This window comes from Ursus arctos, unplaced genomic scaffold, assembly GCF_023065955.2.
Source record: "Ursus arctos isolate Adak ecotype North America unplaced genomic scaffold, UrsArc2.0 scaffold_3, whole genome shotgun sequence".
Taxonomy (NCBI): Eukaryota; Metazoa; Chordata; class Mammalia; order Carnivora; family Ursidae; genus Ursus; species Ursus arctos.
Genome location: NW_026622985.1, coordinates 9,702,420 through 9,726,511, shown reverse-complemented (window position 1 = coordinate 9,726,511; position 24,092 = coordinate 9,702,420). Strand labels below are relative to the sequence as shown.

General features: G+C 49.9%; 1 protein-coding gene across 3 annotated transcripts in view; it reads right to left on the bottom strand.

Annotated features, from left to right (window-relative positions):
• Positions 1–24,092, bottom strand: part of URGCP (upregulator of cell proliferation) — a 54,325-nt gene that overhangs the window by 5,627 nt on the left and 24,606 nt on the right. Inside the window, exons 1-3 of one of the 3 annotated variants that reach the window (XM_026502322.4) lie at positions 21,495–21,583; positions 8,487–8,513; positions 8,106–8,176 (exon numbers count right to left, since the gene is read on the bottom strand). In XM_026502322.4, coding sequence (XP_026358107.1) covers positions 8,106–8,176; positions 8,487–8,513; positions 21,495–21,508 — 112 coding nt within the window. In that variant the 5' untranslated portion in view covers positions 21,509–21,583. Of the gene's footprint in view, positions 1–8,105; positions 8,177–8,486; positions 8,514–21,494; positions 21,584–24,092 lie in introns of those variants that run through there. The other 2 variants (XM_026502331.4, XM_057304425.1) reach the window with 2 other exon arrangements.

The following is a 24,092-nucleotide window of genomic DNA, read 5'->3' as shown; positions in this document are numbered from 1 at the left end:
AAACCGCAACGTTGAGCAATCAAAAGATTATTTTATCCAAAGTGGAGAAAAGACATCAGAAGGATTTTTCCAAGGAATTCAAAATGCCCTCTGAGAAAATACAGCAGTTAAAGGAGGGGACAAGACACAGAAAAAAGCCCGTAACGGGTGGAGGTGAGTTTGAGAAGCAGCTGTGAGCAGGGATCAAGGAGTAAACCTCAGACCCACCCTCGCTTTATTAGGGATGGGACACAGCTCTGATTGGACTGGACAGATTACAGATGATGGCAAGGAGGCACAACGTGGCCAGAGGGTCAGCCTCTCGAACTGCGGGAACCACCCAGGGGCAGGAGAGCCTGGTGGTCCACAGGCGGAGACGGCTGGGAGCCCAGGTCAGCACCGGTCGGGAAGACTTTCAGGCGGGGACACGGCAGAAGCGTCCTTGCCAGCACCTGCTCTCGGTCTCTCTCTCTGTGACAGTGGCCGTGCGGTGGGGGTGAGTGGTGGTGGGCCTGTGGTTTGTATTTGCACGTCTCTAGTGACCACCTTTGCAAGTGCTCACCACCCATTCATACACTTGCTTTGGAGAAATGTCCATTCAAGACCTTTGCCCACTTGTAAATTCTGTTGGTTTGGTTGTGGAGTTTTTGGAGCTCTCCAGATATTCTGGATATTAATCCCTCGCCAGACACATGGTTTGCAAGTACTGTCTCCCATTGTGTGGGTGCCCTTATGCCCCGTGGAGAGTGTCCTCTGAGGCACAAAATGTTTAACTTTTCACATGGTCCCATTTGTCTCGTTTTGTTCTTGTCCACTTTGTCCACCGTGTCTCCTCTAGGAAATCGCTGCCACATCCAAATGTGTGAAGCTTTGGTTCGATGTTTTCTTCCAAGTGTTCTACTGTTTTAAGTTTTACATTTAGGATTACACTGATCCATTTTGAGTTAACTTTTGATTACAGCGTTGGGTAAGGGTCTGACTTCACTGTTTCGCATGTGAACGTTCAGCTTTCCCAACACTATGTGTTGAAAAGACTGTCCTATATCCAGTAAATGTTCTTGGCACCCTTGTCAAAAACCACTTGACCATACATGAGGGTTTATTTCTGGGCTATTTCACTGGTCTAGACGTGTGTCTTGATGCCAGTACCACACTGTTTTGACTGTTGTAGCTCTGTAGTAGGTTTTGACATCAGGAACAGTGAGTCCTCCAGTTCTGTTCTTCTTTTTCAAGACTGTCTTGGCTATTCACTGGCCCTTAAGATTCCATATGAAAGATGGGTTTTTCCTTTTCTGCAAAATGTCACTGGCTTTTTGATAGGGACTGTCACCAATCTGCACATCCCTTTGGGTGATATTGACATTTTAACGATACTAAGTCTTCCCATCCATGAACATGGGATGTGTTTCCATTTATTTATGTCTTCTTTATTTTCTGCAGCAATGTTTTATAGTTTTCTTGTACAATTCTTTCACCTCCTTGATTAATTCCTAATTCCTAAGTACTTTATTCTTTTTGATGCTCCTGCACATGGAACAACTTTTGTGATTTCCCCTTCAGTGTGCTCACTACTTGTGAACAGAAATGTAACTGATTTTTGTGTGTTAGCTTTGCATCCTCCTGCTTGGCTGAATTTATTTTAGTTCTAACAGTTTTTTGTGAAATCTTTAGGATTTTCTACACATAAGATGACATCAACTGCAAACAGAGATCATTTTACGTCTTCCTTTCCAGTTTAGATGCCTTTTATGTCTTCCTCTCCCCCAGCTGCTCTGCCTGGGACTTCTAGTACGAGGCTGGAAGGGAGCGGGGACGTGGGCCTCCCCCTCTTGCTTCTTATCTTAGAGGAGAAGCTCAGTCTCACACCACTGAGTACGACATTGACTGTGGATTGTCCGTGTATGGCTTTTATCATGTGGAGCTGGTTTCCATCTACTACTTTGTAGAGCATTTTTATCAAAAAATGGTAGGGAATTTCATCAAATGCTTTTTCTGCATCAGTTGAAGCATCATTTTCCCCTTCATTTTGTTGACACCACTGAAGATTTTTGCATCAAGGATCCTAAAGGATACTGGTCTATAGCTTCCTTTTCTTTGTCTGACTGGTTATCAGGGTTGTGCTGGCCTCAAGAATGAGTTAGGAAGTTATCCCTCCCTTCAATTGTTTGAAAAAATTTGAAAAGTAGTTCTTGAAATATTTGTTGAATTCACCAGTGAAGCCTTCAGGACCAGGGTTCTTCCTTGTCGGGAGACTTTATTACAAATTCAGTCTCCTTACTAGTTACAGGTTTATTCAGATTGCTCGTTTCTTTGTGATTCAGTCTTGGTAGGCTTTGTGTTCCTAGGAATTTGTCCTTTTCATCCAGGCTAAGCAATTTTTTGGCATCACAGTACTCTGTTATAATCCCTTTTATTTCTGCAGAATCAACAGTAATGTCCCATGCCCATGTCTGATTTCAGTGATTTGAGTCTTCTCTCCTTTTTTCTCAATGTAGCTAAAAGTTTGTCAGTGGTGTTGATCTTGTCCAAGAACCCACTTCTCGTTGCACTGATGTTCTGTACCGCTTTTCTACTCTGTCTCATTGATTTCTGCTCCCATCTTTATCATTTCCTTCTGTTTGCTACCTGTGGGTTTCATTTGTTCTTCTTCTAATTCCTTTCGTTGTTAAAATTGTGTTGTTGTTTTCATTTGTCTCTAAGTATTTTCTAACTTCCTTGAGATTTCTTCTTTGATATACTAGTTAGTAGTGTGTGTTCAGTGTCCAAAATTTTTTTTAAAGATTTTATTTATTTGACAGAGAGAGAGAGAGAGCCAGTGAGAGAGGGAACACAAGCAGGGGGAGTGGGAGAGGAAGAAGCAGGCTCCGAGCGGAGGAGCCTGATGTGGGGCTCAATCCCAGAACGCTGGGATCACGCCCTGAGATGAAGGCAGACGCTTAATGACTGAGCCACCCAGGCGCCCCTAGTGTCCACAATTTTAAAAAATTTTCAGTTTTCTTTTACTGATTTATAATTATATCCCATTGTGTTCAGACACTTTGTACGATATTGATCTTGTAAAATCCATGTAGACTTCATTTGTGGACGTGCATATATCTATGCTGGAAAATGTCCTGTGTACACTTGAGAAGAAAGTGTGTGCCTGGGTGAAGTGTTGTGCGTCTCTGTTAGAAGAGGACGGTTCACTGTGTTGTTTAAATCCTCTACTTCCTTTCTTGTCTTCTGTCTGGTTGTTCTATCCATCATTGGGAGTGGGGTACAGTTGTCTATTTCTCCCTTCAATTCTATCAGTTTTGGTTTCAAATATTTTGATGGTCTGTCATCGGATGTGTGAGTGTTTAATTGTATCTTCTCACTGTACTGAGACCTCTACTAATATATAATGTCCTTGTCTGTCTCTCATACCCTTTTTTATGTGGACCCTATTCTGTCGGATATTAGTACAGTCACTCCTACTATCCACTGGTTACTGTCTGCGTAGAGGATCTTTCTCCATCCTTACATTCTCAGCTTGTTCGTATCTTTGGATCTCAAGTGAGTCTCCTGTAGACAACATATACTTAGGTCCTGTTTTTATCCATTCTGCCAATCTCTGTCTTTTCACTGGAGACTTTAATCCCTTTACATTTAAAGTAATCACTGATAAGGAGGCACACACTTCTGTCATTGTGCTATTTGTTTTCTGTATGCCCTATTTACATACAAAATTCTATCCCCACCTCTTTGGGTGTTGATATCACATCTTCATACGCTGAGTGCCCCAGCACATAAACTAATAATTCTTTCAAATGCATTAGTCTCAGAAGTTACAGAAAACAAGATTTGAAGTTACAAACCAAACTTACAGTGATACTAGATTTACATTTTTTGTTTTTTCTTTAAATGTATTAGTCTCTTCCACCCTAAGATACCACCTTACGCCAGTTAGAATGGCAAAAATTGACAAGGCAAGAAACAACAATTGTTGGAGAGGATGTGGAGAAAGGGGATCCCTCCTAGATTGTTGGTGGGAATGCAAGCTGGTACAGGCACTCTGGAAGACAGTGTGGAGGTCCCTTAAAAAGTTAAAAATTGAGCTACCCTATGACCCAGCCATTGCACTACGGGGTATTTACCCCAAAGATACAGACATAGTGAAGAGAAGGGCCATATGCACCCCAATGTTCATAGCAGCATTGTCCACAATAGCTAAATCGTGGAAGGAGCCAAGATGCCCTTCAACAGATGACTGGATTAAGAAGTTGTGGTCCATATATATAATGGAATATTACTCAGCTATCAAAAAGAATGATTTCTCAACATTTGCTGCAACATGGACAGCACTGGAGGAGATAATGCTAAGTGAAATAAGTCAAGCAGAGAAAGACAATTATACGGTTTCTCTCATCTATGGAACATAAGAACTAGGAAGATCGGTAGGAGAAGAAAGGGATAAAGAAAGGGGGGGTAATCAGAAGGGGAAATGAAGCATGAGAGACTATGGACTCTGAGAAACAAACTGAGGGCTTCAAAGGGGAGGGGGATGGGGGAATGGGATAGGCTGGTGATGGGTAGTAAGGAGGGCACGTATTGCATGGTGCACTGGGTGTTATACGCAACTAATGAATCATCGAACTTTACATCAAAAACCAGGGATGTACTGTATGGTGACTAACATAATATAATTTAAAAAATTATTATAATAAAAAAACAAACCCCCCCCCAAAAAATAAATGTATTAGTCTCTTAAATCACAAAGAAATCAGAAAGCACAGTTATGAACCATTGTTAAAATTGTTAAATTAGCTATTATAACTGCCCAGGTATTACCTTTACTGAGATCTTTACTTCTCGATACGGCTTCAAGTCCCTGTCTAGGGCCCCTTCTTTCCACCCGCAGGACTCCCTGGAGCATCTCCTGCAGGGTGCTGTGATCAACAACTCCCTCAGCTTTTGTTCCCAGGGAATGTTTGTTTCTCCCTCACTTTGGAAGGACAGATTTGCTGGATATAGGATTCTTAGCTCACAATTTCTTCTTTCTTTTAGCACTTTAAATATATCTGGCCACTGTCTTCTGGCCTCTGAAGTTTCTGATGAGAAATCGAGAGATGATCTCAGAGGACCCTGCGTATGGATGATCTGCTTCTCTGCGGCTGCTTTCAAGACTCAGTCTTTTGGAAGTTTAATTCCAACATGTCTCCATGGGTCTCTTCAAATTCATCTTACTTGGAGTCTGTTGTGCTTCTTGGACTTTATAATTCATGTCTCTTTAAGAAGTTCTCAGCCACTATTTTTTCAAATCTTCTCTTGCCCCTTTCTCTCTCCTCTTTCTGGGACCCCCACAACGAAGACCTACTGATGGCATCCCACAGGCGTCCTAGGCTCTGTTCGCTTTTCTTCAATCTTTCCTCTTTCTGGTCCTCAGCCTCCATACAGTCCATTGTCCTGTCTTTAAGTTCACTGATTCTATCTTCCACCTCCCCAGTCTGCCTTTGAACCCCATGAGTGAAGTTTTCATTCTGGTTACTGTGCTTTTCCTTTGGTCTCTTAGGCTTCCTAGCTCTTCGCTGATATTACTGTTTTGTCCGCACATCACGTTCTTGACTTTCTCCACATCTTCCTTTAGCTCTTTGAGCATCTTTCGGACCATTGTCTTAAAGTCTTCATCTAATACATCTGCTACTTTGTCTTTTCAGAGACAGCTTTTGTTCAATAATTTTTTTTCCTCGAACGGGTCATACTTCCCTATTCCTGTGTATACCCTGTGATTTTCTTTGCTGCACACTGGACATTTGAATCTAATAATGTGGTAACTCTGGAAATCAGATTCCTCCCACTTTTCCCAGGGTTTGCTGCTTTTTGTTATTGTTTTTGTTTGTTGGACTGTTGCAGGCTATCTCTGCACCCAGGATCAAACTGAGGTGTACAATTTAGGTCCTCTGAGGTTTTTTTCTGAGATTTCCTTTGGGAACGCACAACCACTTTCTAATTTTCCCACATGTGCAGTTGTTTTTGAATGTCCTAGTCTTTAATGTCTGCCTCCCAAAAGGGGAAAGAGCAAAAAGTTAATGGGAGGAAGGATGCTGGACTTGAAATCCCCTGCAAGTCACTTCAGATGGAGGGGAAGGGGCTAGAAACAATGAGGAAAGGGTGACAACAGCAGCAGCCACCCGTCTCTGTCTGCACCTCTGTGATCAGAAGTCTGTGGCTTCAGTCTCGGCAGAGCAGAGACCCCAGTACTCGGACAGGTTCTTTCTGCCCACTCTGGCTGGTTCCCACCAGCTGTGTGCATGGCTGTCTGCTGCTTGTCTGGGGTTAGGAGACAGGGAGCTGCTACTGTGCTCAAAGATGCAATTGACCAAATTAGCTGGAAATTTATTCTCCAAGTCTTCCCCTGGAAGTTGCAAACCTCCAACTGACTCCAGAGGTACAGGACAGTGCATGGAAAGATATGGCCAGTGCAACGGTCCGGGTTGGAAGGCAGATTCCTGGTGCTTCCCGCTCTGCCATCTTCCAAGAATCCTCTTAAATGGTTTTCTAAAATTTCTTTTAAAGAATGAGCTATGAAGTAATTAGCGTCCTCAGACCTGAGATAAGGTAAATAAACTCCGTAGGAGGATTGCATATAGCACATCTATTCTATGCTTTTAGAAGGCGGGGGCACGGTTATCCCGGGCAGAGGCAGGTGGGGAGGGGTCTACGGGGGGATGACGTGTTCGTCTTCTTCATCTGGATGCTGCTCAAAATAGGTCCATTCCTGCTTGTGAAAATGTATCAAGCTACATACTCGTAAAATGGGCACTTTTTCACATGTATATCGAGCCTCAATACACCTTTTTTCTTTTTATCCTGTATGTTGAAGAGTTTGCTTTAAGTCTTATTAATGAAACACACTGAAGAGGAAGTCACATACCTCAAGAAGAAAATTTTTAAAAATAATTATGGGAGGCTTCTTCACTGGAGAGATAATAAAGATGGAACTCTGGGGAAGTACCGGAGTGTCTCTGAGCCTCAGTTTCCCCAGATGGAACAAAGGACCACTGATAACCAATCCCCTGGCTCACAGCAGGCAGCCAGGGAGGTCATTCCCTCCCCTGAGCCCACCCCAACTGTCTCCCCAGTCTCTCTAGAGCAACACTCTCGTTCCAACAGAGCTGCCTGTGGAAGGAAATGTTCTCTATTTGCATGTGGCTCCTCAGCACCTGAAATACGGCTAGAGTGACTCAGCAATGTGATTTTTAATAGCGTTTAAATTTGCATTGTGCGCCTAGCAGCTCCTGTACCGAACAGTACCATTCTGGATCCTGAGAAACTGAAGGGCTTTGGCCAACTACTGCTGGATCCCAATTTTGCTGTGAGGCTTGACCTGGCCATGACTTCCCCCCCGGTGCCTATGTTCTAGAATGTAAGTTCCACGAGGACAAGGGATCGGGGCCATTTCGCTCACTACTGTTTACTATATTCACAGTGCCTACTATGATGCCTGCATGTTAAGTGTTCAGTAAATATTCGTTTAAATGAATAAAACAAAATTTGGTGAATCCAAGCTACTTTGCCTATTTTTACGGGTTATCTTTGCAGAACACTATCAAATCCAATAGGACATATTTATTTTGAGACGTGCCCAATTAATGAGAGATCCAAAATGAGCTTCTAAGAGAAAAGATGCCTGGAGTGTGGCCACCACACCTTAAAGCTGAAGTCATGAGGGGCAGCCACAGACCCAGCCCCCAGATCCACAGAGAGAGACTGAGCCCACGCGAACCACGGCCAGGGAGACCACAAACCCCAGTCTGCCCAGGACAGCTCCAGTTTAGAGCTATTGTCCCAACCAAACACTCAGGAGCACCCAGGTCAGAAACTAGACAGTCACCCTAAGCTGGACTAGGGGTGGCAGTTATGACATCCTCGGATTGGGACGATATGTTCCTGGTAAACTGTGGGATAATCACCAATGTGAAACTGAATCCTCTTCGGAATAGATGAAGGAAGTTTAAAACACCCTGCGATGGAATCTTTTCATAAAAGTAGAAACAACGGCTTTAAGCCTCTGTATGTTTGAGGCCTGCACTCCCCTGTCCCGGGTGTTCTGGAAGCCAGAACCCGCCACATGAGCTTGGGTGCGTGGTTGCAAGCCCCACATTTACCTGCAATGGCCACCGCTGTTCGTCTCTCAGATGCTTTTATTTCTGGGGCCACGTCTCCCAAATCTGAACGTCTGAAACAATCGCAAGAGAAAATTCTAATTAAAGTAACGAAGCGATACCACACTTTGAATCTACCTATCGCGTTGGCTGCATATCAGAATCTCTTGGGGAGCCTTTAAAATCTACAACTCCTGGCCACGCCCCAGACCACCAAAATCCGACCTGGGGGTTGGGCCTGGGTATCACTGCTCTTAAGAGTGCCCTCGATGATTCCCATGTGCAGCCACCATGGACAAGCGCCAGTCCAGAAAAACCAGCGTCCTCCACCACTGCACGCCAGAGCACAAACCGCCATTCAAAAAGACATAAAAATATACATACCCTTTGACCAGTAATTCCACTTCTACCCTAAGGAAATAATTAAGATTTAGTTACAAAGATGTTGATGCCAGCTTTACATATAATAGCGAAAAACTGGATGCCTTTTAAAATCAAAGTTCAATCACAGAGACGTACGGTACAGTCTTATTCTGTAGTCATTAGGAAATGTTGTATAGATCTCATTTTGCGGACAAAGAGATGGTGGATGATGCTATGGAATGATGTTAATGACATGTACACTAGTGGGAGGAAATACGTGAATATTTACGGTGGGAATATATAAAGATGATGATGTGTTAATGAAATCGTGTGTATTTATATATTTATCTATAGGTGTACAAGGAGACCTAGAAGGGTGCTCATCAAAAGTGAATAGTGTGGGCAGGGAGGGGTGACCCAGAATTCTTTTCAGATTTGGGAAATGTAGTCCATTTAAGAATTAACTATTTGAGGGGCGCCTGGGTGGCACAGCGGTTAAGCGTCTGCCTTCGGCTCAGGGCGTGATCCCGGCGTTACGGGATCGAGCCCCACATCAGGCTCCTCCGCTATGAGCCTGCTTCTTCCTCTCCCACTCCCCCTGCTTGTGTTCCCTCTCTCGCTGGCTGTTTCTATCTCTGTCGAATAAATTAAAAAAATCTTTAAAAAAAAAAAAAGAATTAATTATTTGAGGTTTATTATAGGAATGAGTAAATGTGTTGATTTTGTCAGGATCCAGAGTTCCACTGTTGAAGAAGGGACATACAAATATGGAAAGAAGGTGGGGGCGCCTGGGGGCTCAGTCAGTGAAGCGTCTGCCTTTGGCTCAGGTCATGATCTCGGGGTCCTGGGATCGAGTCCCACAACGGGCTCCCTGCTCAGTGGGGAGTCTGCTTCTCCTTCTGCCGTCTGCCTCTCCCCCTGCTCATGCTCTCTCTCTCTCAAATAAATAAAATCTTTTAAAAAACAACGAACAAATATGGCAAGAAGGAGGTTAGAGAAAGAACTCCCATAGATATGCTGGATCTGGAGGTGTAGCGTGAACACACGATTTTTACACACACGCTCGTGTGCTCCTGCATATGCGCATTTGATTCTCACGCATCCTTTCCCAGCTCCATCCACTGCATGGGCCAAAAACCGAAGATACTACGTAGTGGCGACGAGCACACCGAGCGCCCTGTGCCACCACTCCACACTGAAAGACACCAGGTCTCCTTGGAGAAATGGCAGAGGCCAGGGCCGGGGCAGGGAGAGAACAAGAGGAGTCCGAGCATCTTATTTCAGAAAATAAGGAAGTGCCTGAAAAATGCTAGGGCCTGCCTTGGAACTGGCAAGTCCGGGGCCATCTGAGCCCAGGTGTGATAAATACAGCAATTAATGAAAAACCACTGAAGGGCAGGACTGAATGAGTCCATACAGGTAATGAATAAGCGAACTGGGGGCGGGGGCAGAGGGCTCTTGCTTACAACCACCGGATGTGTAGGAGCGCTGCGGTGGGATGGCGTCGTTCTGCAACCATCTCAACCTCAGTGAAGATTGGTTCAGGCCAGAAACACCACCAAATGCCAGCTCTGAGGAGACTGTGTGGATAGGGGGCAAGGTATTTGCCCAGTTTCAACACGGCTCCTCGCGGACTGCTTCTTAGGTGCCAGGGAGGAGAGCCCTAGCGATTATAACATAGGCCCTTGGGGGCTCCGATCAGGGGCGGTGACACAGATGGCCACTGTGTGCCCCAGCTGCCCTACCCTGAGAGAGGGCACAGCCGTCACCTGGCCCTGGTCTGACGATGGGGACAAATTCAACGTGGAAAGTTACGTGAGATCCCCAAGGACGAATGTCACCAAGGACCAGACAAGGATGGGAGAAATGCTGCAGACCCTGAGCCCACACTGGATCCCTAACTGGAAGGGGACCCTTGGGGTCCAGGGACAGAACTGAGATGCGGGTGTTGTGGGCATTGACGATAGTGCAGTGCTCTGCAGGAGAACATGGAAGAGCGTGGGGCTGGCGACATGTGCTACGTACTCTCTAACGGTCAAGAAAACATGACGCGTGAGTGTCTGTGTGTGTCTGTGTGTGTGTCTGTGTGTGCGCGTGCGTACAACAGCGACAGAGAGGGGATGAGAAATGAGAATCTGAGTGAAAATATTGGAAAAAGCAGACTCTGGATAAGGAGGCTTTTATTTTTATAATTTAGCTCTAGGTACAAATTATTTTAATAAAAAATGTAAAAATGTAATAGTGGTCACTTCTCGCTGGGTAGCAGGGACATGTGTTTATTTTGTCCTATTTGAGTTTCTTTAAGCAGAAGTACATATTGATTGACTAAGACTGAAAGAGCAATAAAAATGAGGCAGTGAGCAGGGTCTGGATGGGAGTAAGACACGCGGGTGCCCCGAGGAGACCAGATTCTCCATGGCCTCTTCCAACGCTGCACTGACCCTGAACTCTGTGCAAGGACCCACACAGACACAGCGATCCAGCTCCCCTTAATTCTCCCACAAAGCACATCAAATCCACCCTCCCAGAGGAAACTCCGGAACCCCCTGGTGGCTCTTCCGGCACGTTCTTTGGGTGTCTCGTCCTCTGCCCGCTGCAGTCACTGTGTTCGTGGCTTTCAGCCCCTGTCCAGTGCAGAACGCTAAAGCAACACTCGGACCCTGACGCTGATGAAAAAGGAGAAATTTTCATTGCTTTTGTAGTAAGAAAAAATACCCCTTAAAAATAGACAACAATACAATAGGTTAAAACTAATCCCCAGAGTAGAAGCAGCCCTGAGATCCCACCTGAGATGGGGGGGGGGGGGGGAGCAGAGGACAGGTGTCTCCAGCCCCATGTCACCAGGCCTTCTCCCACAGCACACGGGCTCCCCGGACACGGGCTAAACCTCAACCCGTTCCTTCCCACACAGGAAAGCACATAAGTGATATTATCACAGGGATGACCGGAGCTTGTGCTGGTTTATAGACGTGTACGTAGAATTCTGCCTGCCATCCTCGTCAACAAAGTCCACACGTGATCGCGTCCCTGTGCTGGGAGCCGCAGGCAGGGCCCAGCCTGGCAGGAGACCACAGAAGCTCGGTTTGGTCCTGTGCCATCTGCAAAGCTCGTGTGGCCGAAACTGTGCCCAGACCCCGATGCTGAAACCCTAACCCCCAATATCACTGTATTTGGAGACGGGGCCTGTGACATTTGGTCTTCGTCTCCCTTTCTGGCACACAGCTCCTAAAGGTAAGTTTTGGAAAGCACCTAAGGATGGGGGGGCAGGTTACCTGGGGAACCAACCGTGTGATTGGAATTTTCAGTCTCACCCCCCCCAACATCCGGGGAGGGGAGAGGGGCTGGACGTTGAACCAATCACCAATGGCCAGTGAGTTCACCAAGGATGCTTGTGTCGTGAAGCCTCCATAAAACCCCAAGAGGACAGGGTCGGCGAACTCGAGATCTGGGGAGAAGGGCAGGCTCTGAGAGGGCTCGGAAGCTCCCTGACCCTTCCTACAGCCCTCGCCCTGTGCACAGCTCCCATCTGGCCATTCCTGAGTTACATCCTGTTATAATAGATGGGCCATCTAGTAAGGAATGTGAGTCACGCCAGCAAATTCAAAGAACCCAAGGAGGGGTCACAGGAACCTCTGATTTACAGCCGGTCGGCCCCACGTACAGATGATGACCTGGACTCTTGCCACTGGAACCCTAGGCTGGAGCTGCTCCCGGGACCCCCAGTCTGTAGCCCGTCAGCCACAAGCATGGCAGCATCCGAGGTGGGGGTGGGAGCTGGCAGGAGGGGGGGTTTCCACAGGACTGAACCTTGACCCTGAGGGATCTGATGCTGTGTCCAGGTAGACAGGGTCAGACACCCTGCTGGTGTCTCCTAATTCTTGGTGTAGAAGGAACCCCCCCACACATACAACATTAGAACAGGGGCAAGAATACCATCTCAGGGGGTGATCCCAGTTAAATGAGGTCCCAAGGCTGGAGTCCCTGCTCTGACGTCCTACAAGACGAGATGGTGGCGAGCGGGCCGTCTCTGCAGCTGCACAGAAATGGCCACGTGAGCACACAGCGAGGAGCCGGGGACAGAGGCCTCAGGAGAACCCAACGCTGACCCCACGGCCATCGGGGCGTCCAGCCTCCGGGACAGTGAGAAACAAGCACCCGTTGCTGAAGGCTCCCAGCCCGTGGGCCTCGTGATGGCGCCCTGAGCAGACGAGCGTTAAGACCCCAGACCATCCTGCAAGGTGGACCAGGGCATGAAGATCTGCCCAACACCCCCCAGCGAGCAAACACAGCCAGACCCAAACGTGAGTCTTCCGGTCCCCTTCGGGCTCATTACTTTGAAGACTCACAGATTTTAGGTAACTGCACAATTATAGCTAGTCATTACAAAAGTCAGAAAAATCGGACCATCTGCCAACTCCCAACCCAGCCCTGTCATGAGCAACAGCCCTGCTAATAAGCGCGCTGTGGCCGAGAGAGCAGGAACCGAGTGCGCTCACCCGGGGCCCCACATGCAGCCCGGGGGGCTTTCCGCAAAGCAGGCTTGGAAAACTACTAAGATCCTTAGTATCTTCTTCTAGTCGCCAAAATAAGACAAATATAACATACAGCAAAGTACCAAGAAAATGCCTTTGCCCTTTTGAAAATGACTCCACATACTAACCAATCTTCTCTTCCTTTCATCCAGTCACTCTCCTCCTGGCCACTGGCCCTAGAGGACTAGCTTCCAGCTTCTGTGAGGCTGTTTCACCCCCCCCACCCAGGGTGAAGTGAACCCCACTCAGGGGTCAGTCTTCTCGTGAGGCCCACACAGGGTGTGGAGCCAAACACAGAGCCCAGCTCAGGTCCTGCTGGGGGCCGGGGGCACAGAGACCCAGGGTGGGCGTGGGCCCCTGGCCTCCGTGCTGACCAGAACTGGGCGGGGGGTGGGGGTGGGGGGAGTCTCCCCGCACAGACAAGGGGTGACCTCCCGCAGCCCTGAGGACCCAGTGCATCTAGTGGTTCTTCCTCCCTAAGTCAGTAAGCAGACATTCTGGTTTGCACCCTTCGAAGGCTCCCTTCGAGTCTGCAGGAGAAATGAGGGCCCTGACAACTCAGCAGCCTCACTGGCTGTCTCTGCTGGGTGACGCGGCCTGGCATACTGTCCTCGTCCCTCCTTTGTCTGTCTTTTTCCAACTGCCCAGCAGCTCAACCTGCAGAACTTTTCTACTTACACCTGGAGAGTCTGATTCCAGGGACCAGGGTGTTCAATGCTCGTTGACCCCCCTTCTGACAACAGAGACACTTGCCCACCTCAGAGCCGTCCCCTCCTTGGACAGTGTCCTTCAGTGCCCAGAACGAACTGTCTGAACCTCGTAGGCGGGGCTAATGCCCAGTGACAAACCCAGCTCCTTCACCAGGTGGTGCCAAGGAAACCAGAAGACAGAGAAAACCATCCCAAACAGGAGGAGGCTAGACAAATAGAGGTACTTTCACTTCCCGGCATGCACGCGGCAACATATTATTAATTGCTTTGGATAATAAAAAGGCTGACTCGATATTTGCTGTCTGATGCCGACAGCTTTTAAGTCCTACCACGTCCCCTCCTGCCCCACGCCTAGGCCAGCTGACAAGAAAGCCTGGGGACTCCCTCCCTTGGCACTGGCTGGACCCCTCATCCCATTACCGCCCCTGAAACAAAATAAAACCTGAAGCCAACTGCTCTGCCCAGGAAGCCTCACTAAATTAGTACTAAACCTCGTTAGGCCAACTTGGTGTCCTGTGCATTGAAACATGTCCCCCGAAAAGATATGTTCAAGTCCTAACCCCAGTATAGCGAACGTGGCCTTCTTTACAAAAGGGTCTTCGGGGATGCAATTAAATGAAGATCAGGTCACACCGGGTAGGGTGGGTCCCGACCGGACAGCTGGGATCGTGGGAAGAGGAAAGTGAGGACAGATACGCAGGGAGAAAGACACAGGGCAGTCGCGTTGCCGTGTCTCCGCTCCTGTGATGGCCTGGGGCCGGCCAGCAGCCACCAGAAGCCAGCAGAAAGGCAGGGGCACACTGGCCTCAGAGCCTCCGGGAGGCACCCACTGGTCCACACCTCCGCTTCCGATTCCTGGCACCCAGAACCGCGGGAGAAGAGTCTTCAGGCCGTCCAGCCGGTGACGCTGTGTTACCGCATCTCTAGCCACTAACACGGCCTGCGTGCGGCTCTGGACAGCGGGACTCGCCCCTGCCTCTGTCCGCGTCTCTTCCCTGCTTCTTGTAGGGACACCGGTCCTTGGATGAGGGCCCACCGAACCCAGCTTGACCTCATTTTAACTAATCACATCTGCAAAGAGCCTACTTCCAAAAACGGTCACATTCACAGGTACCAGGGGCTAGGACTTCAACACACGTTTGGGAGGGGACGCGATTCAACCTGTCACGATATCCAAGCCCAAACCAGAGGCCCTTCGACCTCGGCAGGGTGATCACACACATTGAAGTCCACATCTCGCTGTGCAGTGGAGGCCTTGGCTGAGAAAACATCCGGCGACAAGGCTCCCTCCCAGGGCATGGGGGTGGGTGTGGGGTCCACGAGGAGGTCGGTTGTTACAGCACAGGTAGGACGCAAGGACTCTGCAGCCTGGCAGCGTCACCCCCAAACATGCTGGAGCATGCAGGGAGCAGGACGGGGAGGCCCCCTGCTGCCCTCCTGCTTTTCTACACCTGGAACCCCCCCCCCCACGCCGAGGGCAGGGGAGCCTGCACACTGAGAAAGGGGAAGGGGCGCTAAAACACAGCCTGGTCCTCCGGGAGCTTACACTAGCGCTGGTCACACCCGCAACACACCCGCGCTGATCTCTGAGCCAAGGGGGCCGGCCCCGCCCCGCACCCCTCCCCAGGTTGCTGTGAGGGTCCGGAGAGAAGCACAGGAGTGAAGCAGGTTCACAGAAGGCAGTGAAAGTTCTCGAGGATTTACTCACATATCTATTCCCTGCCAGGAACTTCCCTAGGAGTTTGGGATAGCTCAGTGCAGCACACAACTATTCAAGTTTTAAATAGAGGCTGGGCTGGGGAGCAGGGGAACAGACTGCTGGGGGGGGGGGCTCCTGGAGAAGGGGCACAAGAGCGCAGGCGCCGCAGGGGCCAGGGCATCACCCTGGGAAAGACTGAGCTTTCCAGGCCACAGACTAGACTCGCTTCTACTCTGGAGAGTGCTCTGAGTGCAGGTGACATGCCCGTCTGGTGCTGCGAACAGCAGAGAGGTAACGAAGGTCAGAGGCCTTGACACGGGGTGGGGCTGAACGACCCCAGCAGGTGTGTGAGAAAACAGACGATGGGAAGACAGGGATGCCTGGACCCCGCGCGGCTGGCGCTGCTGGCCTGGGAGCGGTCGTAAAGAAACTATTTGTGGGTCTCCAGCTTCCCAAACTCTCTCATTGTGGGGGGCAGTTTTCCAGCTCTATTTGCAAATAAAATAATCAAAACCCAGCTGCCACCCTGTAGACAAGCAGAAGGTTAGAAACGTCAGGGAAAGCTCTTACCGACGCATCTAGGTTGAAAAACAGGTAAGATGATTCTATGGAGAAATATTTGTATGATAACAATCAGGAAAATTCTGAAAAAGAAGAGTAACGAGAGAGGACAAAGCCTGCAGAGAGGAAAACACAGGACCGGCAGCCAGAAATTAAGGCTGCAGGCCTGGCTCGTGAGATACAGCTCAGTCACAGAGAAACACGGTTCCCCAATCAGCCGGGAACCTCGTCTCCAACCCTGGGAGTTCAGAGTGTCTGGGGTCATTAAGGCATAAGAATCTGGAAAAATAGGGGCGCCTGGGGGGCTCAGTCAGTTAAACGTCTATCTTCAGCTTAGGTCATAATCTCAGGGTCCTGGGATCGAGTCCTTCATGAGGCTCCCTGCTCAGCTTCTCCCTCTCCCTGTGCTGCTCCCCCCTGCTTGTGCACACACGCTCTCTCTCTCTCTCTCAAATGAGTAAATAAAATCTTTTTTAAAAAAAAGAGAGAGAGAGAGAACCTAGAAAATAAAGGCAGATCCTGGCCACTCCCTTCTCCAAAATGCATATCAACTGGATTTAAGGTGTGAACCGGAAAATGAAACAAAAAATGCACTGAAAGGAAATATAAAGCCTTAAAACTCAGAGTTAAGAAGGCTTCATAACATCACAAGGCAAAGGCCGGACTGAGGAAAAGTATTTGTAACACAAATGACAGGGGCTCATTTTCTCCACGTACAAGGAACTACAAATCCCTGAGAAAAAGCCAAGGAAGGGCCTCTGCAAAACGCATTTGGGGCTTAAAACAAACGAGGGCACACAGAGCCCTGCAGTGCCCGGGCTGCGACAGGCCTGCACCTTTTACGCCTTTTGAAACCTGTACCGTGTGCCTATTACTTGTTTTTAAAAATAAGGCGACCAGCAATTTCATAAAACGTCACAATGCAGAGAGCCTAACAGAAGCAGCCCGTGTGAAGGAGGCAGGTGGGCCTGGGAACACACAGCCCCAAGTGGGGGCCCTTCTTCCAGCGAGAGCTGTGTCCGCGCTGCATCCATCTAGAGGCTTCTCTGCAAAACCCTACGCCGAGCCTCAGACGCTCTGCGAATACAGCTTTTTTTTTTTTTAAGATTTTATTTATTTACTTGACAGAGAGACAGCCAGCGAGAGAGGGAACACAGGCAGGGGGAGTGCGAGAGGAAGAAGCAGGCTCCCAGCGGAGGAGCCCGATGTGGGGCTCGATCCCAGAATGCCAGGATCAGCCCTGAGCTGAAGGCAGACACTTAAGGACTGCGCCACCCAGGGGCCCCGCGAATACAGCTTCTTCTCCAACAAACCGTGTGAGCACGTCCCTAGGTCAGCTTCACCCAGAGCACGCCACGGAGACACGACCTGCGCTCTGTGGTCAGGACGAAATATAGAACCAAGATTTTTGTTTGTGCCTCAGTGACTAAATTTAACACAAGTGCAGTCATCATTAACGCGGTGAGTTTGCATCCAGTTTGAACCTAAACTGCATCGCTGAGCCTCGGTTCCCCCGTCTGTCCCATGCGGAAGGTCGCAGAACTTGACCCAGGCAGAGAGGTACCTGGAGGAGGGCCTGACAACACTCTTCTCAGAAGCAGACAGAATGTGGCTTTCAGAGAACATTCCCTGACCTGGCGGTTCTGGGGAAGAAGCCCTTCCCCGAGCTGGACGGAGGCTGGTGGCATGGCCGACTGTCTCCTACGGCGCTGGCCGGCCCGTGGGCCACACGTAAGGGAGGTTTGCTGAGCTGCTCTGCAGAGCCAGGGACGCCTTGCCCCCAACCCCCGTCCCAGCACTCCTGTTTTCTGCAGAGGGGACACACTGGGTAGCTGGCGTGGCTCGCAGGGCCATCACAGATCCATGAGGAGTAGTGGGGGAGGGGGTGGTGGCAAAGTCTGTGTCCTGCTGGCAAGACCACGTCTCTTCTTCAGAAGCCACGGCAGCTACTGAGCAGGCCAAGGGCTCCCGCTGGACTTGTCCTGGAGCAGACACACACCTTGTCTGGGTCCCCCAGTGTCTCCACCCCACCTTGCTCCTCCCCTCCCTCCCCTGGGCCTCCACCCAGTGTGAAGAGCCCATTGGGACCAGGCCAGGCTCTGGCAGGAAAGCTGAACCCTTCGGAGGGCAGGCCTCACTGGGTTTCTTCTGGAAACAAAAACCTGAGGGGATGTGGGTGCTGAGAACCTGATGTTAACAATGGGATCAAAGACCCTGGGACAGACAAGAGGTCAGGTAGGGAGTCTCGGGGAGCAAAGATTCCTAGTTCTTCGCTCAATTAATTCCATCAGACAGGCAAGACTTTTCAAGTCTAATGTCAGGGCTGGGAGGTGCAGAGAGCCCTTAAAGTCTGGCAGGGGGAGGGGAAGGCAGTTCGACCACTCGTGAGGACGCTTCAGTAGGATCAACTAAAAAAGACAGGCCCCCTGGCCCCAACGTCCAGTTCTTGCACGGGTCCAGAGGGAAAGGCGATGTGCAGCATTATCTCACGGAGAAAACTGGGAACCTCTGACTATATAACGGGACCGTGCTGCACGATATTCTATGAATGTCAAAAGTTAGGTAGATCTGATCCTTGTTCTGACATGGGGGGAACGGCAAACCGTACCACCGGGTGAACAAAGCAAGCTGCAGAGCTGTTATGAGAGCATTTAAGTAAAACCAGAACAAATACATTGTCCAGATAGCAAACCTTACTATGTCTATTTTACCACAATAAAAAAAAATTAGAGGGGACAGAGCAAAGAACAAACAGAACATGTAAATGCAAAGGAAAATGTCAGGATGTTTGCCTAGCTAAGACAGGGTGGGGGGGGGGATACCCCAGCTGTATCTTGAAGGCTATCTCTCTGATAAGAATAACAACCTAATTAAAAATACACCAAAATTGTAAAAGTGGTAACTATGGAAATTCAGATTACATTTGAATTTTAATAGTTTTTTTTTTTTTTAATTATTTACCATTGACAATCTGAAAAACAGGGACCCCTGGGTGGCTCAGTCAGTTAAGCATCTGCCTTTGGCTCAGGTCATGATCCCAGGGTCCTGGGATGGAGGCCCGAATCCAGCTCCCTGCTCAGTGGGGAGTCTGCTTCTCCCTCTGCCTCTGCCTGCTGCTCCCCCCGCTCGTGCTCTCTCTCTCTCTCAAATAAATAATTAAATAAATCTTTAAGAAAAATCTGAAAAATATATTTATTTAGCCCAGGTAATTCAGGCTTGCTACCTGCATTCCAGGAGGGTGTGGACGGGTGGCCGTAAGGCTGTTGAAGTAGAGCCCCTTCCAGATGGGCTGGAGGACCTGGTCCCAGCAACATACACACTGACCCCTGACACCGCGCACCATTTCAAGGGATTGCAGGAACCCCAGAAGCCCACCAGTGAGTCATGGCTCCCGGGGTTAAGAACCTCTGACTTAGACAACGTTTCAAGTCATAGAAAACAGAAGCCGTGTGGCAGAGAACACGTGCTGGGATTAGCACAGATGGGCCACAGAATCCGAGAAGCACTGACATGAAGGCACAGAGTACAGGGAACAAGCCACGAGGCCCGCAGGACGGAAGCAGGGATGGAAGCAGGTCCCCAAGCTCCGTCTCTCCTGCCCCCTCCACGCTGCTGTCAGGAGGACTCCCCCTCCATGAGCGGCGGGCAGGGAGCCCACACACGAGGCCAGGTCACACAGTCTGGCGCAGCATCTTCATCTCTACGTAGGCCCAAACCCACTGGGCTGTGGGTCACCTCCAGCGTATCTTTTCCTTTGAGGCCTTGCTCCTGGCCAGGCCCTTATGCCTAATGCCCAGCACATCGGTAAGGGCCTCCTCTGTCCTTCCCAGCTCCCCTGCAGTGATTCACAGAGGGAAGAACACCAGAGTGCACGGCTCCTCCAAGCACAGCCGGGCAGAAATCACAGATCCCTTCGCAACCCTGCCCCGAAGCTCTGCCTGGCTCCCACAGCACTGAGCATCTGCGGGTCAGCTGACTGACACAGGCCAGAAAGTCCCAGGAAGTCGGGTCTTCCTGGCTGGACTCTGCCCTACCAGTGAAACCTGCAGTGTAGACACGTGTGGACCATCCCCAAATGCATACATGCCACAGTCATACGTCATAGTGCACAGTTCTCCCTGTAAAATGAAGTAAAGGACACTAGAAGTTCTGTGACCTCAGCTTTCCAGGGAGTACAGAGCGTTACAGAGGAGTACCACCTGCAGACTCATGGGGTCATTCACAACAAGACAAGATCAAATCTACACTAATGCCACCTACTACAGGGACACTGTGTAGGGCCTGCTGGCCCCAGAGCAGGCCACCGTTAAGCCCACCTCTGACCCCGCTCTACAGAGTAGTGTGTCTGGACACCAAAGGCACCATCACATCGGACAGGTCTCACGGCAGCCCCACACAGTCCCAGACATCTCGCTGCTGCCAGGCCACCGCACCTCCCCTTTTCCTGACAAGAGGGGCAGGAATGGGGTGGGACCTTGAACTCCCGGTTCACTCAGTTTGGCCTTCGGAGGGATGGGCAGGTGTTTATTCTATTTATGAGCTCAAAGTACTGGGTACTTTATGACCAGAGCTCCCCAAAGCTGGGAAGCCAGCAGGTAGATGGGAATGCCCATGACTCGGCCAGCGTCATGAAGGCCGTGGGCAGAGCCAGCTCACTCCATGGCACTGCAGGGCCTCCCCCGTGAGAGGCCTGGTACTCGTGCTCTCTACCCCAGGGGAACGGCTACCCCAGCCACCACATCTAAGACCCTCTGAATGTGCACGGTGGTCAAACTAAGAATTTTACCAACTAAAGCAATGACCTTGAGACTAATCCTCCTCTGTGAAGGTACTGGACTGTCATTTCCAGTTTGCACGACTAGTTAAATTATGGAAGCAAAAACTAATGATAATTAATGGCAGAGGTTTTATTTTGCAAGTAAGGATTTTTTCAAAAATGACAAACTCGGCGTGTGTCACCATGTTTCCCTAAAAGAACATTTTAACACCGAGGCAGTGGAAGGCGGTGATGTCAGAACCGGGCTGCCACCCTAGCAGGGCCCGCGACCGGGCCGGCCGGAGTCCCGAGACCCGCAGCCCCGGCCCAGCGGGTGCGCGGCCTCCCCCTGCCCTCGCACGCGACCTTCGGGGACCCTCGGGCTGCGCCCCGCGGGGGAGAGCCCAGCATCCTCTCCCACGCGAGCAAGTGTAAAACAGCTGCGCAGGGCAGGGCGGGGGCGCCGGCCGGGCACCGGGCGTTCGCGGCCCAGCGGCTCCCAGGCCCCGGGCGGCGCCCGCCCTCCCCCACCCGACCCCCCGCCCCCGCCCCTCCCGGCCGCCTCGGCCCGCGCCCCCAGCGCCCCCCTGCCCGGCCGCGCCCGCCCAAGGTCGGCGGCAGGGCCGCGGAGCCCGGCGGGCGGGGATCCGGGCGGGGGCCGGGGGCGGGGGTCCGGGGACCCGCGGCCAGCGCCCGCACCTGCACCCCAGGGGCCCCTCCACCCCGCGGCCCGCAGACCCCTCTCCGGCGCGGCCTGAGCGCCGCACTCACCCGGGCGACGCCATCAGCGCGGCGAGGTCTCGGCGCTGCCGCCGCCTCCGCTTCCTCCGCGCCGAGCGCCTCCGTCGGGGAGGGGCCTCGCGCCGGCCACTGCCGCCCGCCCGGACCGCTCCAGGCGGCGGGGGCGCGGGGAGGGGGCCGCGCTCGGGGAGGGGACCCGGGGCGGCGGAGAGGGAACGGGGGTCGTTGGGGAGGGGGCCCGGGGCGGCGGGGAAGGGGCGGGGGGCGCCCGGGGAGCGAGCCTGGGGCAGCGGGGGGCGTGGGGAGGGTCCCGGTATCGCCCCCGAGCTGCCGAAGGGAAGGGATGCGGGGGGGGGGGGGGGCAGGCAGTGCAAGGTTGGTACCGGGAGCGGGAGCGGCCGCGGCGGCCTGCAGCCCCAACCCGCCCACCGGTCCACCTGCTCAGGTGCCCGCAGGCCAGGACTCCGGAAGAGGTGCCTGCGGGGCAAAACCAGCCGAAAACCTGCCCCGGGGTCACGAAGCAGCTGCGGGACCGGGTGAAGTTGACACCTTCCTACCACAGGAGTTTATTTCCGTAAGAAAAGCCTTTTCTTTAGCCCAGGACAGCAAGGCTGTCACCCCAATAGTCACTACTATTAAGCAAGTGGTAACTTTGCTATTACTTGCTGTGCTGTCTTGCACGAGTTGCTGGCCTCTCTGAGCCGGCTACCTCTTGTAGAATGTGTATAAAATTACACTGGTCAGCCCTAAGGGCTGTGGAGCGCTTTGATCATCCCCTACATTGTGTTATTCCGCAATAACAATGAGTCTGGGGTTCCTACAGGGGATTTCGTGGGCACCACGTATGAGTGCTTGAGCCTCGGTTCCTGATCCAGCACAACGAGTTTCCAAAAATAAATGAGCTCTTGTAAGTGAAAACGCTTAACAAAAAGCTTTGGAAAATGTAAACCACTGTTGATCACATTTCTGTGTTACACTAGACATTACTGATAATTATTCTGTTTTTACTGCTAATAAGAGTAAGAGCAAAGCCAAGACAAGAGCCAGAAGACCAGGGTTGAAATCTGGGCTCCACCCATCAGCAACTCTGAGATCCTGCAAGAGAGAACCTTCTCAGGGCTGTCCTTTCCTCACTGGAAAAATGGGGTAAAAATAGGTCCCTTCCTCTCTCTGAGGGTTGAAGGAGTTAGCATTTGTAAAGTGAGTGATACATTGGCTGGTGCATGGTCTCTTTTCCTTCCTGAGAATCCATCCAGTGTTTTGAGCATCTTTGTTCCCTTGGGTAAAATGGAAGGCCAAGAAATTGTTGCCTTAAGTTCAGAAGGTAATTAATGCTCTGTAAAGTTAGCTAAGTAAAGCCACAGGGGCTGTGAGACCCAAACTGGGAATAAATCCAAGAGGACCAGAGTTAGGAAGAGTTTGGGGAAGGGGAAACTGCTAAATGGCCTGATTCAAGATAGTAATGATTGCTACTGGAGTGAGGGAAGGCAGATAATTTTTTTAAATCAACTTAGTTGATTTTAAAATGTGCTTTAAAATAATAACTAAATATAAGTTCACTGAAATATTCTTCCTCAACATGAATTTTAGTGGGTATGTGCCAATTCACTGCCTGGTGGATGATCATGTTTTAACCAACCCCTACTGTTGCACATAAACATTGCTGCCAGTATTCATTATTATAAGAAATATGGCAATAAATATCTCCATCCATGATTATTTCATCCAGTATTCATCCATGATTATTGCCTTAAGCCAAGTGTCTAGAAGTTGAATTTCTAGGTCAGATGATATTAGCATTAGTAAGTCTTTTCAGAGACATATATAATATACAGACACACACACACACATACACAAACACACATATATATACACTTATATATGCTTACATACATGTATACACACACATTCGTATGTATACATACATATATACACTCACATATAGATTACTCTCCCAGCACACTCACCAACACTGATGATAGTCCCAGTTTCCCAAAACTTGCTCTATAAATTTAACAATTCCTTTTATTGCCAATTTGGTAGGTTAAAAACCAGTATTTTGGCAAAATGGCAGACCAGGAAGTTCCAAGCTCTCATTTCCCCACAGAAAAGTGAAGAAAACAACCTGAAAGTGTCTGAACTAATTTTGTAGGGGCTCTGAACACCAAAGATTTACAGCAACCAAGTAAACATTCAAGCAAGAAAAAGACATATTTAAAATTGCAGGAAAGTTTTCTGGCGTTTTTACTTGCATGGCCCAACCCCTTCCGCAGGGTAGCAGTGGTCTTGGCCTTTAGCAGATAAGATCCTGTTTCCCAATCCCCACATACTTACTGCCTTGGACAGGCCTTATTTGCATACGACCTTAGAATCAATGGTAAAGGGAGTCCATCAGATTGAAAGGACATAACGCTAGACCAGAACTCACAGCAGGATGAAGGTGTAAAGATCTATCATAAAGATAAATACATGGGGAAATACAAAAACCAAATTTTTAATCTTGATAGTAACTCTACTTTTTATTTTCAATAGGACTTAAAAGACAAATGCATACAAGTAATTATGTTATAAATATATAACTGGGGGGCACCTGGGTGGCTCAGTTGGTTAAGCATCTGCCTTAGGCTC